At 39.5% G+C, this 16,444-nt stretch overlaps 2 protein-coding genes across 3 annotated transcripts; one reads left to right on the plus strand and one right to left on the minus strand.

Annotated features, from left to right (window-relative positions):
* Positions 1-4,041: 4,041 nt before the first annotated feature.
* zcchc4 (zinc finger, CCHC domain containing 4) lies at positions 4,042-15,792 on the minus strand. Its single transcript, XM_084924637.1, has 13 exons — positions 15,600-15,792; positions 13,815-13,933; positions 13,649-13,731; positions 13,261-13,533; positions 12,573-12,653; positions 7,648-7,720; positions 7,415-7,565; positions 6,858-6,958; positions 6,235-6,356; positions 5,528-5,603; positions 5,371-5,422; positions 5,120-5,267; positions 4,042-5,009 (listed from the first exon to the last, which is right to left on the minus strand). The coding sequence occupies exons 1-13, from the start codon at positions 15,685-15,687 to the stop codon at positions 4,886-4,888; spliced, it is 1,491 nt and encodes a 496-aa protein (XP_084780763.1). The 5' UTR covers positions 15,688-15,792; the 3' UTR covers positions 4,042-4,885.
* Positions 7,877-12,576, plus strand: LOC146391690 (E3 ubiquitin-protein ligase TRIM62). 2 transcript variants are annotated; one of them, XM_084924639.1, is made up of 7 exons: positions 7,877-7,960; positions 8,376-8,600; positions 9,118-9,213; positions 9,354-9,590; positions 9,677-9,696; positions 9,794-9,924; positions 10,646-12,576. In XM_084924639.1, the coding sequence occupies exons 1-7, from the start codon at positions 7,877-7,879 to the stop codon at positions 11,242-11,244; spliced, it is 1,392 nt and encodes a 463-aa protein (XP_084780765.1). In that variant the 3' UTR covers positions 11,245-12,576. The 2 variants fall into 2 exon arrangements, with proteins under 2 accessions (XP_084780765.1, XP_084780764.1); XM_084924638.1 differs by having other exon boundaries at positions 7,900-7,977; positions 8,382-8,600.
* Positions 15,793-16,444: the final 652 nt, after the last annotated feature.

Below are 16,444 nucleotides of genomic sequence, written 5' to 3' on the forward strand. Positions count from 1 at the left end.
CCTCATGCCAGACGACTATCACTGGCATTTCCCACAGTGATAGATGGGGCTGGAGAACCGGCCTTTCACCTATGCCAGGTTGCTCTTTGATGCAGCCATGTGGACCCGAACCCATACAAGAGGGGAAGTTCACATCGTTGACATAGCTCCCTGCAGAAACCACAAAGTGAGTCCACTGCCAGCAGCTCATCAGCTTGGCCATGACCTTGGCCAGGGCTACCTGTCAGAGCAGCCAAGGGAGGTAGCAGGCAGCTGCAACCACCAGCTGTGAGCCGGCCCATTCCAGCTTTGTGGAGGAGGCTCTGGGGTGCCATGGTGGTAAAGAGCCTCCTCTGGGGACAGATTGTGCGAGGTTTAATAACCTGTTGGGGCACTGTGTGCGGATGCGTTCACAACTGATAATGGCATGTAGTGTCTGTGCTGCACACAGTGGGGAGGCGAGGTCATCCGATGATGACTCTGAGGAGGAGGAGACTGCAGGACCTTCTTGTGAGGGTCAGCCACTAGAGCAGTTTTGGGATGGCACTCTATACTCAACCTTTGACCAAATGAAAAAAAAACTGATGGTCACATGATGTGCCCTGATACAACACTGACCTACCTATATTTTGTATTGATTAGCAATGGACAGTATCAGTTTGGAAAACACCCAGTTGTTGGTGGCTCATTACCACCCGATGGCTGGCCATATGGGGTATAGTGAAACTCTGGAGTGAATAGTGGCCTAACTTTATTGGCTGGGCATCCATGTGGGTGTGCAGCATTGATCCTGCCAGAGCTGTCAGCTGGTTAATCGGTGAGCCATTCCTAAAGCACCTTTGAGCTCACTACCAATAATGTAGGTTAATCTAAAAACAGAATGCTAATATGTACTAAATGCAATACTACAGATACATAATTCCTTCTGAGGGGATACCCATAAGATTGGACACACTGTAACCTAATACATGTCAGAACAGTCCAGACAAAAGCAGGTAAATTAACCACGGCACTGTAATAGCCTACATCAAATGCCAACTGCTCCTGTAGAGGAGGTTGGCATTAAATATCAGATTTAGGCTTATTTTTAAGCGGGCCTTTTGTTCCCACCATTTTTATACAGTAATTCTTTCTTTTTTCTTTTTTTTCTTTTTCTTTTTCTTCTTTTGCAATGCCTACACTTCCATACATTTCAAAAAAAAAAATCTGTCAAGAAAGGAAGCAATGCAAACAGCATACCTGTTCCTGTAGGAAAAATTTGATCCTCGGAGCATGTGAAGTATCTCAATATTTTTAACGCACGCTGAATACCACACTGGAAAAACCCTGTTGAGGGATTTAGTGTAGTCAGGAAAGTTTGGCTAGTCCACAAACCAGTATATCAGTATACTGGGATGAAGGAGAGTAGTTCAAGAAGCCTTTGGCTCATGTTTACCACCAGATATTAGTTTTGCCTGAATATACTGAATTTAATTGAGGCCATAAATAATCCCCTTCGGGTTGTGTCATGAAGGAAATCCGGTAATTAAACTCTGCCAAATCAAACATGCAGCGCTTCATCCTGTGGTGATCACTTGTGATCTCTGTTTTCTTCTGCTTATCCAATTCAGGCTTTCCAGGTATCTGGTATCTGGGAGCCTATCCCAGATACCAAAGGGCAAGAGGTGGGGTACACACTGGACAGGTCCCCAGTCTGTCACTGGGCTAACATAGAGACTGACAGTCATACACACCTACATCCAATTTAGCATAACCAGTAAATGTAGTTAGTGAGGTTAGGCTAGGTGATTCTAAATTGGATGGGAGCATATGCTGTTCTAAAACCTGTGTATACCTTTCAGCAGTGATAGTGCCTTTCCAGATGTGCAAGCTGCCAATTCCTGAGGCACTGATGAAGATTTTTCCAGAGTCTCAGAATCTTTTGATAATATCATGTAGATGATGACATATTCAGTCTTCAGATTGCTAATTTGCAGATTAATGAACCTCTGCCAATTATTAATCAAAGCATTTAATATGTTTTATATGTGCTATTGTGAATAAAATATGGATTAATGTACTTACTATTTTTATTTGTATTTGAAATTAGGATTGTAGCTGTATGACTCAATAAACTCAATAAAACGTAATGCAATCAAAAAGCAGTATTAAAGTACTAAATAATGATAAATAGCCCACTACAGAATAGTGACGTGTGGTAAATCGAATAATAGTGCTGATAGACATATAGACATACATATTAAGTGAGCAATCCAGCTCAACTTTTGGGTATTACATCGCAGGCGAGTTTATGACACTTTTCCATTGGCTCCATTTTTCAGACCAGGAGGCTACATTCATTCTTTCATACAGTCTATGGGGTTCATCAACTAAAACACCCCCTTTAAATTAAGTTTACAATTTAAGCTAATCTGCTAAACACAAATGTTGGTATTATCACAGTATGCATCTCTCTGTAAGAAACAATGTGCAATGTTTATTAGCCTCTGACATGATACAAAATGTTTAATATCATTATATTATGAAGTTTAAATTGATTTGATAATTTAATAAAATAATATAAGAAGGAAATAAGTTTTAGTGCATATATGAAGCTCATTTTTATGAACAACACCCCTGCTCCTTTGCTTCATCATATACCTGCATCATTACCTTCCAGTGGTCTACTGTTTTGATGTGTGAATTTAAAATACATGGGAACAGATGAGGGAAGCTTCTATTTTTTTTTTAGATTTCCCCCCTTGTTTTCCATCTAATTTACATTTCATAGAGGAAGGCTATCAGAAAAAAAATCTTTCTCTGCCTGCTTAGCATTTGAATCACACAGCAGTGCTTAGCAGCTTTAAATCCTGCGCTGACCTTTGCCCCTTTCTGCTTTAACTTCCCACCTTTCTTCTCTAGTTGATGATTTCTTTCACTTTTTGAAAAAAACAAAAAAACAAAACAGGGTCAGCAAAGAAAACTGAAAACTGGTAATTACAAGTATAAAGTTAATTTTGCGAATGTGATGGCATTTTACACAGAGAAGCCAAAAAAAAGGTAAATAGTCATCCTGGCACATACCAGCTTTTCACTTTTGACACTCTTTCATTCGACACCAAATCTGACTCTCCTCACTTAAACAGTAACATAAGCCTGTTTTTATTTAATGTACCCGGTGTTATTTTTCTTTTCTGACCTGTCATCATCAGTATATCCTACAGTTTCTAACTAATATAATTGAGGACTCCCTCTATCTGGACTTCTGGTTTTAAGAATAACAAAACTAAAAGTAGCAAAGTGTTGAACACATTAATATATTAAAAATAAAAACATATTACCCATTCAGAATTCTGTTAAGAGGCAAACACTCTGTTTGAAACAATTAGCCACTTGATTGCTGGGTGATTAGGAATTACATCGTATGAGCCCAACTATGTTCAGCAGTGAGTCTACAGTAAGATACATAAAGAACCATTTTGGCTTCACAGGATCATTCCATCAAAGGTGGCTGTCAGAATAAAAGCATAAAATCAGTCACTGTTTACATCCACCGTGAAGAGGGAAGTGCTCTTGGGTCTGGAAGCCTTCACTGTTTGAACCAGGTAAACATCACTGAAAGCAGCAGTGTCAGACTCCTGTCTTTTTTTCATCATCACCAGAACCATTACTGTCAGGTTCAGTGCATAATTTTGGCAGGATGTGCTGTATACCCTGTTCTATTAGAGCTTGCCCAAACAATGTCTATATCTGTACTCTGATTTGCAGTGTGGAGAAATCACACTTAAAGAAATGTAATGATTGGTGGGAAAGATTTTTAAGTAAACCTCAACAATACTGCCATCAGCTGGCCAAACATGAACTCAAGATGTGGTGCAACAGTAGAACGCTATAAAATGAAACTACAGGAAAAATTGGTTAAACTATGCTAGTGATGATCTATTAAATGCATAATATCCTGCTGTTCATTCTTAGAAAGTGGTTATAATGTGCAAAGACACCTGCCAAGGACTGTAAACCTATTCTAAGGCCATTCTTAACTGCAATTACGAAATTGCTGAAATACTCAGAAGTGCACTGAAATTTATTGAGCCATAAAATCTTTAATGTCAGAATACTCTCACAGGAAAAGCTTGTGAAAAGGGTATAACAGGGCAGAAACAAGCCTACAGGTTTAAGTCCAGAGCTCTGAAAAACTTGAGAAAAGCCATTTTTCCTATAGTGAACACAAGGACACGTATTTTAGTGAACTGCAGCATATTCTCTATCCATTTTGCTGCTGCTCTTGGGTTTTCACGTCTTTCAGGAGGTGTATTTGAGCCAATAGCTGCTCCTCTCTAAGCCTGGTGCTGGTGGCGGTCTCTTCCTGTTAAAAGGGAGTTTTTAAATCACCCAACATTGCTAAATGCATCTTGTTGACTGTCTGATTGTTGGGGTCTTTCTTAATTTTGTAGGAAATTAAGTTGTAAATGAAATTGGTCTGAATTAGACTGACTAAGTCAAAATGATAAACAGGTGCAATCTACATTATATGGGCAATTAATGCAAAAAGCTTTAGTTGCACCTATAGGGGGAGAACATAAAACCCGCTGTACACTACCTGGCCCTGGAAAAACCTGCAGCGTTACAGAGATCAAAAAGGACTGATTACTGCTCTTTGTTTCTGTACTGGCTGAAGGTGATAAGCTAGTATTTTGAGAACACTTGAATACAAAGCCATATTATGTGGATGTGAAATTTAGCTGTGGACCTTCACAGAAATCTTTACTTGTCAGTTCAGCATTTAAAGAAAAGTACAAACCAAACTCTCCCTTCAAGTTTTATTCTGTTACAACACTTTAAACCACTGCCAAAAAAATCATGCTGAAAAGGAAAAAAATATTGCTTTGGATTGCACAGCTGAGAAGGTACTGCCTGACTACTGAAGTCACAGAGACTTTCCAGCCAGCAACTTTGCTCTGCGAGCTGCACCAGACTTCCTCTTTGCTTTAAGTCTGAGGAGGGACTGGGGGGATCCTTTTTTTCCTCCAACTTTGGCTTTGGTCCGATGTCTGGAGGAGTAAAACACAGACGAGCAAGTTAAGACGTGTAAATATTAAATCTTACGGGTAGAGTGGAGTGACAAGATTTATCCCTTAACAGGAACAGATCCCTGGCTCACCTGTTGAACCTGTGTGTGTGTTTGACAGAGCAGTCTTTACGTTTGTGCTCTGGGCTTCCGCAGTTAAAGCAGCCCTCCTTCCCTTCACGGGTGGTACATGGGTGGTCTGGCAGGGCACAACGGCCACAGGACTGGCAGTGCTCCCAGGCTTACAGGAAAGATATTTAAATAAATTCACAAGAAATATATGGGAAGTGTGACGTGAAATCAGTAACTGCACATCAGTTTGTGTCTGTGATTAATCGACCTACACGGTTTCACACATTTCACACAGGTTGAGCAGTGCTTCCATTCTCGGCCGTCCTGCAAACACAGAAAATACAGGTTGTGACATGCAAAGATTCAATGGAAACTTGATGCAGTGCCTTTTCAGTTTAAAAATAAAATGCAGTCACACGAGTTTTGTACCTTGGATGGGCAGAGGTTGCATTTCGCACAGTGTTTGTTCAGGGATGAGACATATCTCTCACATAAAGGGCAAAATCTAAAAACGAGAGGGTCATTCACAAATTAAACACTTTAAATTCAAATGTCCAGAGTTGCTTAAATACACACAAAAAACAGACAGACGTCTGACAGTTTGTGTTTCACAAAACTTTCATGTGTTTATGCATTTTATTAACTGCACAAGGAAAACTTGGAGTTGGCGGTGTATGAGCTGTTCATTTCTTCACATATAAAAGTCTTGAAAATACCAAAACAAAAACCCCAACCCCATTTTTTAAATGAAGCTGAGGGATTAATGAGAAATAACACCAATGAATTCATGCATCCATTAGTTTCCCATTAAACCGCCTTCTTAAATTTGTGCTAAATGTGAGAGATATCCTTATAAGATATCTTTAATTAAACACTTTTAAATGTAGCTCATAACTTTGCCCTTTTTATGGCGATGATTTTCTTACAGTTGAGAAAATTAACAGATGATTTTTATTCTCCACAGTTAACCAAAAACATGACTTTGGTCAGTCTATGCTCAAGCCCTTTTAGTTAACATCAAATCACAAACCAATAACAATCTATTCAAATGTTTTATCACATATACTGTAAGACATTCTCATCTCCAACATTATTTCTGAACACGTCTGGATTTAACTGAGTGAACATGTTGTAACCTGTAACCTTCCTCTTTGGGAAGGATGATGTCTCTGGGTGAAAGATTAGTGAAGAGTCTGACAGGAGACTGTTTTCTGCCCATCTTTCCATGTTTATACAGAGGATGGTTGTCATAGTCCACCTGGTTCAAAAGAAAAACTGAAAATTTTAAAACTGAAATTTCATTACTTCTAGTTCTAAATCTTTTATTTATTTTTGTGGCCATAATACTCCACTGTAAAGTGCACTGAAATATTTAATAAATAAAGTAAGCTCGAGGATCTAGGGAAAGTGGAGCATTGATAAAAAGCATAGCCTTGATTCGGTTTGTAGTCTAATAACAGTAACTAATGTGTGAGTCAGCATGCTGCAGCTGAAGCAGGTGCCAAAAACACATTTTAAATAACTTCAATTTAAGAATGCGCATAAATTGTTGTCTCTATGTCACATTTGATTGATAAACATAAATAATAAGGGGTAAAGTACGAGTGAGTGGAATTTTTCATTCGACAAAATTATGAGTGTCTATGCAAGTAAATATTATAGCGCATCACTTAATGTTATTAGTTTAGAAAAACCTAAAACTATACGTATGCAGAGAGTAATATTAGCTCATGACTCTAAACTGTTGCCTTGCTGTTACCTGGTAATCCAACATGCTGAATGATGGGAAACATTCCAGTATCCGAGGCTCAAAGAAATAAGGGAAGATCCAGATCATGGGCATGTTAGCATTACTGCTGTCTGCACACACAAACACAACATGCATGTTACAGTCAAACACTAGATTTCTTCATTTAAAGTAATAGTTCTAATAGTAAACAAAAGGTCTCTTTCCTTGAGCCATGCAATGACTTGCTGCTACTATAACTTTAGCTTAACCCTAACCTGCAGAGAAAAGAATTGTAAGCAAATCTACAGTCTTTGCCTCTTTTAGCTTGTTTTGCTGTTAGTCTGTATAATTTAAAGTCTTACACTTCTCAACCAACCTCCTTTCCAACACCCAATAGAGCTTCTAAATGTATCTTAATGCTGCTCCACTTTGTGTGTCTGCTAACATGTTAGCCATATCAACTTTAAATTATGATAACATTTTAGCATAAAGTTTTGTTTTTGCATCTTATACCTATTAAAAAAAAGACACAAGTCATAAATATAAAAAGAAACAATTAATTCTGAAAGTTCCACAGCGGAGCTGACCAGAGCTCTGCAACTTCTTCCATGTGTGAGATAGCAGAGAGAAACTGTTGGCCAGGGGCTTCACCAGACCACCAAACGGAGGGTCGGCTACCATTGCCACCTTCTCCCCGTCAGACTCTCTGAGGAAGTTCTTCAGGGTTGCACTGGATGACTGATAAGAGAGAAGGCTTTATCAAACTCAGCTGTTGATGGAAAGCTTGACTGAACTAGCAGAACATCAGCTCAACTCCTACCTCTCCACCAAAGAAGTGATGGTTAAACATGTTGTAATGACAGAACTCATCTTGACTGTAGAACTGAGCATACCTGAAACAGAAAGATTTTTTTTGGCTTTTTATTATGCAACAGACTGTTCAGTGCTTCCGGACGCTGGTTAAAAAAAAGAACAAGTTTGAGCCTATCGACGACTGGTATACAGCACATTAGGTAACAACACAGCAGGGAAGGATAAGGTGTCTGACTATGTGCTGCAAGCTGAAGCTTGTTACCCAGGAACATACCCATCCTGCACTTCTAGCACAACGTTACAGAAACAAACAGCAGAGAAAGCGCAGAGAACTCAGGTAAGAAGTTCTTAAAACAACATTATTTGATAATGGTTAAAGAATATCCTTTAGTCCAGATATGCTGCCTTTATCATGCAGAAGTTATTAAACAGTACACAACAGAACAGACTCGTCTCTTTGAAACTTGAATAAAAAAAACAAACATTGGATTTAATTATTATTTTATTTAAATTATTACAGTAGGTCAGACTTGGAACTCTGATCTGGAATAGATTTTTGGTAAAGGCTTGGCATGAAATGACAGGTTTTCTCAAACTTTTCACAGCCCCGACGAGTTAATTTAATCTATACACACACAAATACACAGCAGAAGCTAATCCCAAGAAAGTGCTTTTTTAAATAAAGGTAAATGAGAGAATGGCTTATGCAGAAATGTAATCTGTTTTTATTGTTTTGTTCAGTCTTCAGAAATGGCAGAAAGAGAGTCGCGCTCCCTCCGTAATGGAACGTCAACAGCCGTTTACACTAATCTTTTAGCGCCCTCTGAAGGCATCCACAGCCTACTGCAAGACGGGCTGAGCTTCACTCCACTGGACGCCAGCAGTGACGGCACTATTCAACCTTTTTCTCGTTCACCCAAACTACAGCGTAAGGCTGCCAAAACCGCACAACCCTCTCAGGTACAGATATGTTTTGATTGGCTGGAACATACACCAATCGGCTATAGCATTAAAACTACCTGCTAAATATTAATAAGTCGCTCTAGTGCTGCCAATCTCCATAAACCCGGCTTGTGGATTAACATCTTGTAGGTCAGGGGTGGGGGAACTCCAGGGCTCGAATGCAATACTGCATGAAGTATTTACTCTGTGATTCTTACACACAGACTTTAGAGATTTTACCACTATCTACGCATGGGTCATAAGCCATAATGACTGTGACCTAATCAAGGCAAAACTGTGCATTTTCTCTCTATAAAACTTTTCTTTATTAGAGAGCTCAGCAATCAGCAGCCCAAAAAAAGAAAAGGAATACTGTCATATAAATATCAGCACAGTGTAGAACTCTTTAAAGAATAGCAGGAACTGATTAACAAGTATGATGGGATAGATAGATCATAGAATCATCAGGTGCCAAAGACAGATCATTTAGATCATTAGATCATTTATGATACAAAAAGTGTCCTGTTGTCTGCAGGAGCAGTTAACCAGACGTATCCAGGAGCTGCAGGCTGAAACGTCCAAGATTGAGGCGCGCATCCAGTCTCTGAAGAAACGCAAGGCCGATCTCTCTGTAAGTAAAAACCTAAAACTACCAGCACTGAAAAATTACCTAATACATTTCTGACCACCAAGTCCAAGGACTGCAAACAGAGCAATGATATATAATAAATCCCTAATAACATGTCCTCTTAATCACGCTCCTTCCTGAAGAGGATCACAGAGGTCATGAAGCAGCAGGTTCGAGAGCACTTTGAGAACATGCGGTGCATTTTGAAGCAGGATGAACAGGTGATCCTGGACTCTCTGGAGCTGGACCTGAGGCATACAAGGACCAAGCTGGACCAGGTTCTAAAGAAGTGGGATAACTACCACGACCAGGTCACCAAGAGCATCAGCAGCATACAGAGAACGTTGAGTAAAAGCACCACAGCGAAGGAAGGCGAGCAGGTCTGATTTACATACAGCTCAATAACAAAGCTATAAGTACTGTTCTTTTATTTTAACCAGTATTTCTCCTTATGTCTCATCTCAAGGGTCACTCTGAGACTGTAAGGTAAATCGCTGCACCTTTTACATTTGCTGCTTCATCCCCGTACAGGTCTAAATCACACCTCTGTGCCTCACTTTGATCTTTGTCACCACTCTTCCAGCCTTAAGAAGCCAGACACGTGTGAGAAGGAAATCAGGCTGAATGAAGAGAGATTTGAGAGGCTTCTAAAAACACTCTCCTCCATCTCCAAAAACCTCAAGGCCAGGCTGCAGAGGAAGACTCTACTCTTAGGTACTAAGATGCTTACATCTACATGCTATCAGGCTAACTCATTTACAGCAGCAGAGTGAGTGAAGTTAGGTGTACTTTGGGAGCATGACAGAACAAAGTAGGCCAACCAAGGGATGCTTTATCTGGTTAAAATAACACCAAAAAAAAAACAAAAAACATTTTTCTTCCCCCCCCCCCTGCAATCTACAGTAAATGTCTGCTCCAGGTTACTCATTTGCTGCATATACAACTAAATCAGTCATTGTGTGAAAAAATGGTTGGGTTGGATGGTGTTTAGGTCAAAATATAGGTATTGATGATCATGGTATCAACTCTCAACTTAGTAGATCCAAATAGCCGATATCAGCTGTTTGCTGATCTGTTGATGCTATTGCACTGAGCCACCAGGTGCTTCTTAATAAGTGTGGATGTTGGCTTTCTACTTATCCATAGTTCCCACATGCATTGGTCTTCTCTCATTAGAAGCATTCCATCAATTCAATATTGTCAGTCCATTTCCATGTATGCTGTGCTCCAGTAGCCCACTTCCTAAGCAATTTGACCTCTCCCCTTCTTTCCCCACCCTGTAACACTAATAGCTCAATAGCCTGTCAAATCAAATATGCTGCGCTATCTGCTACAATCACGAGTAATAATACATTTGTTTACAATTTGTTTACAGTAACTCTGATAATAACAAAAGATCAAAATCTCATTAACAAATCTATTTCATTCTTTTCAGATTCTTTCCCCATAATGATCGACAGGCAGTCTTGCCATAATCTGATCAGAGTGACATCAGAGGGGCGGGGCATGTCCTTCTCTGGCTCCGCTTGCACAGCTCCAGAACATCCCCTTCAGTTTGATAAGGTATGCTGTGCTCTGGGGTCCTCTCCCATCACAGCAGGTCAGAGTTACTGGGAGGTTAATGTCCGCTGCTGCTCAGCCTGGGCTGTGGGTGTAGCCTATGACACCCTTGAGAGAAAGGGCAATGACAAGGGCGCCAAGCTGGGCCGAAACAGGAACTCATGGTGCGTAGAGTTTCAGAACCGCAATCTGACCGCGTGGCACAACAACCGGCACATATCATGTCAAGGAGTGGGGCAGACTCCAATTAGAAAAGTGGGAGTGTGGGTTAATTATGACAAAGGCCAGCTGATATTTTACGATGCAAAAAACATGGTTGTCCTGCAAAAGTTCTCAGCAGCCATGACACCGGTGTTCGACAGAGCTCATCACCAGTTCACTCAACCCCTGTACCCCGCCATATGCTTCCTGAGACCACCGGACAATCAGGTCTGGCCAAACCACTTGGAGTTTTGTTCCCAGAAGTTTCTGTGATACCATTATCATATTCTACATGAAGTTGTGCTTAGAAGTTTACATATGCTCATCATTGTGATGAATGCTATGAATGCTATATCTTTGAACTACGTAGAATGATTGTACAGCATAAAAGCTTTAATGACTAAAGGCTCAAATATACACTTAAATCTTTTAACAGATGGCACTGAAATTATTTTTAACTTGACAGGGCCTGTAAATAATTTGATCAATTGACTACAACTGGTAGTTTATCTTTGCCAGCATAAAAAAGGATTTGCTTTACTCCAAGGAACTGTAGGTTCTACAAAGGATTATAGATTTACACAAGTTCAGAAAGTCTGATGAAATCATCCCCAAATCTGATTCCAGGGTCATCGGCTCAAACAAATATACACAAGTACATATTTGTGCCTGTATATATACTTTTGACCTTTGAAGCCTGATCCATGAAATAACTGCTAATTTTTTTTAAAAGATTTATGGAGTGTTTATTTAATTTTTTGGCAATAAAAAAATGAAATATTTATTTGAACATATGAGTTTTAATTTGTATCACATATGATACACTAGGCATTAAGGGGTAAAAATGTATCTTCTACAATGGTTTCACACTGAGAAAAGATCGATAAATTTTTTTTAAAAATGTACCCTGACATTCAATGCCCATGATAAGAACATGAAAAAGTCTGACCACACCAATATAACAATGTGGAACATCTAGCCCAGAGGTATTCAATTTAAATTTAAGGAGGTCCAGTTAAACAAAACCAGTATTTCTCAAGTAGCCAAATAGTTGTAATGGTATCTGTATATAGTCAACAACTGGCTGTCATTCAACAGTATTTCAAGAATGGCTAAAATTCAGATTCCCACATCCTCCTCCACAGAAGCATAGTGGTAACTTCTCCATAAAGCAACACACAACCTTTCATACAAGTACCTTGAAAAGCTACATAGCAGAATTTAGACTGAGACATAGTAACTAAAGCTACACTACTCAACTGGCTGATGACAGCTGGAATTGGCCTTGATGATCAGGTTGTAATGTCATGAAAAGTACTGCCAGTCCATATATATTCGTTCAGTCAGTCCCGAAATCTTCTCTCATTATGAAACATTAGTAGCATCAGTTTCAAATGCCACCATGTTCTGCTCAGTCATCATTCTTTGAAATGCACGAAGAGGGTGAATATTGCAGTATAAACATGTTAGACTCAGTGAAATGTAGTGTAATTCATTCTCACCTTGATTTTATATACACAAAATAGCCTATGTGCAAACACCTGGAACGCTTTATTATATACAGGAAAGCAGCAACTGATGCATAAATTAGGCAAACTTACCTAAAGTCAATGTCCAGCAAGAGACTCTTTATTGGCTCAAGCTTTTGCTCCAGATTTTGCAGCTTGATCAGCTCCTGCAGTCTGACCCAAAAGGCAACAATCTCATTACTGATGAAAAACACATCTGTAAGCTTTAAACATTTAAAGCATTTAACGGAGATTTGACTAATCAAAATATTTAACCTTCAGTATATGACAGTTACACATAATTGATGTATCACCTTTCAAATGCCATACCTACAGTGACCCACGGTGAAGGCAAAATCATGCTGCAGTGGGAATAGACAGAGAGACTTCTCCAAAATTAAGTAAAAATTCAGGTGATCACCAGTGCTACCCCTCAGCCTCGTACTAGATGCACCTATGGTATGAATTTCAAAATCCTACATTGCCACTTTCTTGAGAATGTGATGTAACAGAAGGTAGTGTTTTTCCAAGGGTGTAGAGATCACAAAGTGTAGTTGTACAGAAAGATGTACATTAGCAGAGAGGACTTGGTTAGTGTGTTTCCATCATCATAGTTGAGCTCGTCACAGTCAAATTAGAAACCTTTGGTTACATAATGGCTCCATTTCTGCTTTAAGTCACCAGATGAACTGATCCATCAAGGCAGTTCAGACAAGATGCTTCACTATAACTGAGACAAATTTTCTGATACATTCAAAAGTCACACTTGTGTCTGTCTCACCTGGGTGTGCCCACACACAGTATTTTCCTGTATCCCAGACCTGCTAAAGTATCCAAGAGAAAGTTTGCACTGCGGTCCGTGAAAAGGTACTGTGCGTTGCTCTTCTTGTTGTTCAGGGGACGCAACAGTGCACTGGGCCTCCTCAGCTGTGCTGCAGTAATGGGAGTGGATATGTGAGCAGAGTGAAGGCTGTGCTCATCTGGTAGGAGCAGAATCTGACAGTCCTGACAGAACTTCTTCTCATCCAGAGGGAGCGAGACAAACTTTTGAAATCTGAAGGACAAGATACAAATATCCTAAAAGTCATCCCATACAAAATCAGCATTAAATAAATAAAATGAAGCTTTATAAACATCCTAAGATAAGCAAAATGAGTATAAATTCTCACCTGCTGCAGTACTCCTTATGGGTGAAAGGGGGCCTCGTTGACTGGTTCTCTGCTTCTCTGGCCAGCAGACTGGCTTCTGAAACCTTTGACGCAAGTGAATTGAAACAAACTGATCGATGTCATAAATCGTTTTATCACGAGCTCTGGAATTTTCCAGTAAGCCTACCTTTTCATCTTCCCACTGAAAGAAGTTGCAGTCTTTTCTATCTCGACAGGCCGAACATGCATAAAACCTCCGACCTTTTTCTCCTCCTTTACAAACCTTCTCAAACAGCAAGGTAGGACCTGACAAAATATACAAAGTTGTTAAAAGTTTGTTATATTCCACAGAAAAAAATAATATGGGTCATTTCTAACCCCGGAAGGTCACACAAACATGGACTAAAGTCTTCAGCTCACCTGTTCATTAAACAGAAATATTTAAATCGCCCAATAGCATGGCAGTAACTAAATGTATTTAAAGTTTTGAAATTCAAACTGAGCATAAAAATGGTAAAGAAAAGTAATTTAAGTTACTTTGAATGTAGCATAGTTGGTGTTCCCACACAGTCCGGTCTGAGACAACCATCTCTAGGGTTTACAGAAAACGGTCAGTACTTTGTGCTAAACTGCTTCCTTGATGACGTTGAAGCCAGAGAAGAATAGTTAATCTGCTTTTAGCTGACCATGGCATGCAAAAGAGCATGTCTGAATGCACAACATAATACCTCAGCAGGTGCCTCTCCTTTCAGCTAAGAACAGGTAAGTGAGTCTTACAAACTTTGAGCATGGTCTCACAAATTTGGAAAAACATTGGCTGGTCTGATGACTTAAGAATTCTACAGCAATGTTTGGACAGCAACATTTGGTGTAAGTAACATGAAGTGATGGATGCATGTGCTTTGTATCAACAGTTCAGGGAGCTGCTGGTGTTATGGTGTGGGAGCTTATTTTCTTGGCACACTTGGGTTCCCTAGTACCAGCTGATAATTTAAACACCACAGCCTACTCGAGTTCTGCCACCTTGTCCATTCTCTTATGGCTGCTCCCAGCAGGATGGCGAGCCGTGTCACAAAGTTTGGATAATCTCAAACTGGTTTCTTGAACCTCACAATGAGTTCAGTCTACTCAAATGGCCCGAGAGCACCATAGAGATGTGGTCAAACGATGTATAGCAGACAACTGCGACTGCAACCAAAATATCTGAGAAATGTTTTCTGCACCCTGCAGTATGTGTGGCACAAAGAATCAAAGCTATTTAAAAGGTAAAAGAAAGTCCCCAAAAGTTGATTCTGTTCATCTGAATGTAGCGTTTTCAGTGGGAGAAACGTTTCGTCATCATCCAAGTGACTTCTTCAGTCTCAGCTGACTGCAGGTTTCCCCAGACTTAAACAGTACATTTGCATAATGACTGAAACCAGCCCACGGAAGGAACAAGGTCATAATTATGCAAATTCTCATGACCATAGATCAACAACCACTGATCACTGAAAAAGAAAGTCCAAACCGGTCGTGCCAAGGTACGCATCCACGACGGAATTTGTTTCCCCAGCGTGGGGAGCTGTAATTTTGCTGTATAAAGAGCTAACATCTCCAAAATTTCAGGAGTAGTTAGTCATTATAAGAAGTGTTTGTGAACTAAAAATGAAGAATGAGAGATACCGTTTGTCCGTGATTTGGACAACCCAGTGGATGCTGGAGACGAAGGGTAAACAAACTGTCGGAGATGCCTTCCTTGGCACGACACCTGTAAGCGTGTGCACTATATTCTACATGTACACATGTAGTAGATTTTGTTTTCAGAAATACACCCCTATTACTGCTAGTTACTATAGGCAGGATATATTAAAATACCTTGATTACATGTATAATATCACAGATAAGCTTGTTCTAAGTATATCAATAAAAAGGCTAAGCAACTTTAAAATAAGACATCAAAATCAGTTTGGCTTACTCTTCTAAGTAAACTTACCATGAGAACAACACGGGGCTGTTTTCAAGCCCTCACCGAGAATAACTTCTATTCCGTAACTGTTGGCATATTCCTCGTTTACATCCATTCTGTCGATTTTATGCAACAACAAAGTTTAGCTTTAAACCTTTCAACATGATGGCGTGCCCATGAAGCCCTTTTCTTGTCACGGAGATATGACGTCACAACCACGTTGTCGCAGAAGGCAAAACAAAAGCTGAAATAAGATCATTGGTCCAGTTTACTTTGATGATGACTGAAATTGTTGTCAAAATTTACGAATTTCAGTTGTGTGGGGTTAATTGTATTAGTCGTGGTTAATAGGAGCAAGATCATGATAAAATCCGATGTGTTATCAATATATTTTAGGAATTTATGCTATTTTATGGAGTGACTTTAATTCATATGCAAAATCATAATTTATTTTATAATTAATTGTGGACATTAATTGTCCAAGGAGCAGTAGTTTAAAAAAAATCATTAAATATATTAGTGTTGAACCACAGAACCCTTTCCTTACCTGTATATTTAGCAATAGATTTATTCCAAATTAGAATGAATTTTTGTGAAATAAGTATTCAAAAACAAAGACGACTTTTACAATGAGGTTTCTTTATACCAGGAGAAATGTAGTCATTACACGGCGGGTTTTCTTTAAGAAAAATACAATTCCCATAAATCCCGAGCCATGAGCGCAGTGGCGCTGTCAGCCCGATGACTGCTCTGGAACTGCCGGCTGGATGCTGAAGCTTCAAGAGACAATACGGCCGCTGTTACCTAAATCCAAACAGGAAGCTTGCAGTTTTTGTCTTCAAAGTAAAATACATTTTAGTGAAATAAGAAGG

Source organism: Perissodus microlepis, chromosome 3, assembly GCF_051167445.1.
Source record: "Perissodus microlepis isolate ML-2025 ecotype Zambia chromosome 3, ASM5116744v1, whole genome shotgun sequence".
Classification (NCBI taxonomy): Eukaryota; Metazoa; Chordata; class Actinopteri; order Cichliformes; family Cichlidae; genus Perissodus; species Perissodus microlepis.

What these genes read in the sequence shown, in the direction of transcription:
- LOC146391690 (XM_084924639.1), top strand. Translation starts at nt 7,877, where the DNA reads ATGTGCTGCAAGCTGAAGCTTGTTACCCAGGAACATACCCATCCTGCA. An exon ending in ACAGAAACAAACAGCAGAGA is followed by an intron (nt 7,961 to 8,375) that starts AAGCGCAGAGAA and finishes TTTTATTGTTTT; the next exon opens with GTTCAGTCTTCAGAAATGGC. An exon ending in AACGCAAGGCCGATCTCTCT is followed by an intron (nt 9,214 to 9,353) that starts GTAAGTAAAAAC and finishes TCCTTCCTGAAG; the next exon opens with AGGATCACAGAGGTCATGAA.
- zcchc4 (XM_084924637.1), bottom strand. Translation starts at nt 15,687, where the DNA reads ATGGATGTAAACGAGGAATATGCCAACAGTTACGGAATAGAAGTTATT. An exon ending in CTGTGTGTGGGCACACCCAG is followed by an intron (nt 12,654 to 13,260) that starts GTGAGACAGACA and finishes CTTTTGGGTCAG; the next exon opens with ACTGCAGGAGCTGATCAAGC. An exon ending in CACACACACAGGTTCAACAG is followed by an intron (nt 5,010 to 5,119) that starts GTGAGCCAGGGA and finishes TTACTCCTCCAG; the next exon opens with ACATCGGACCAAAGCCAAAG.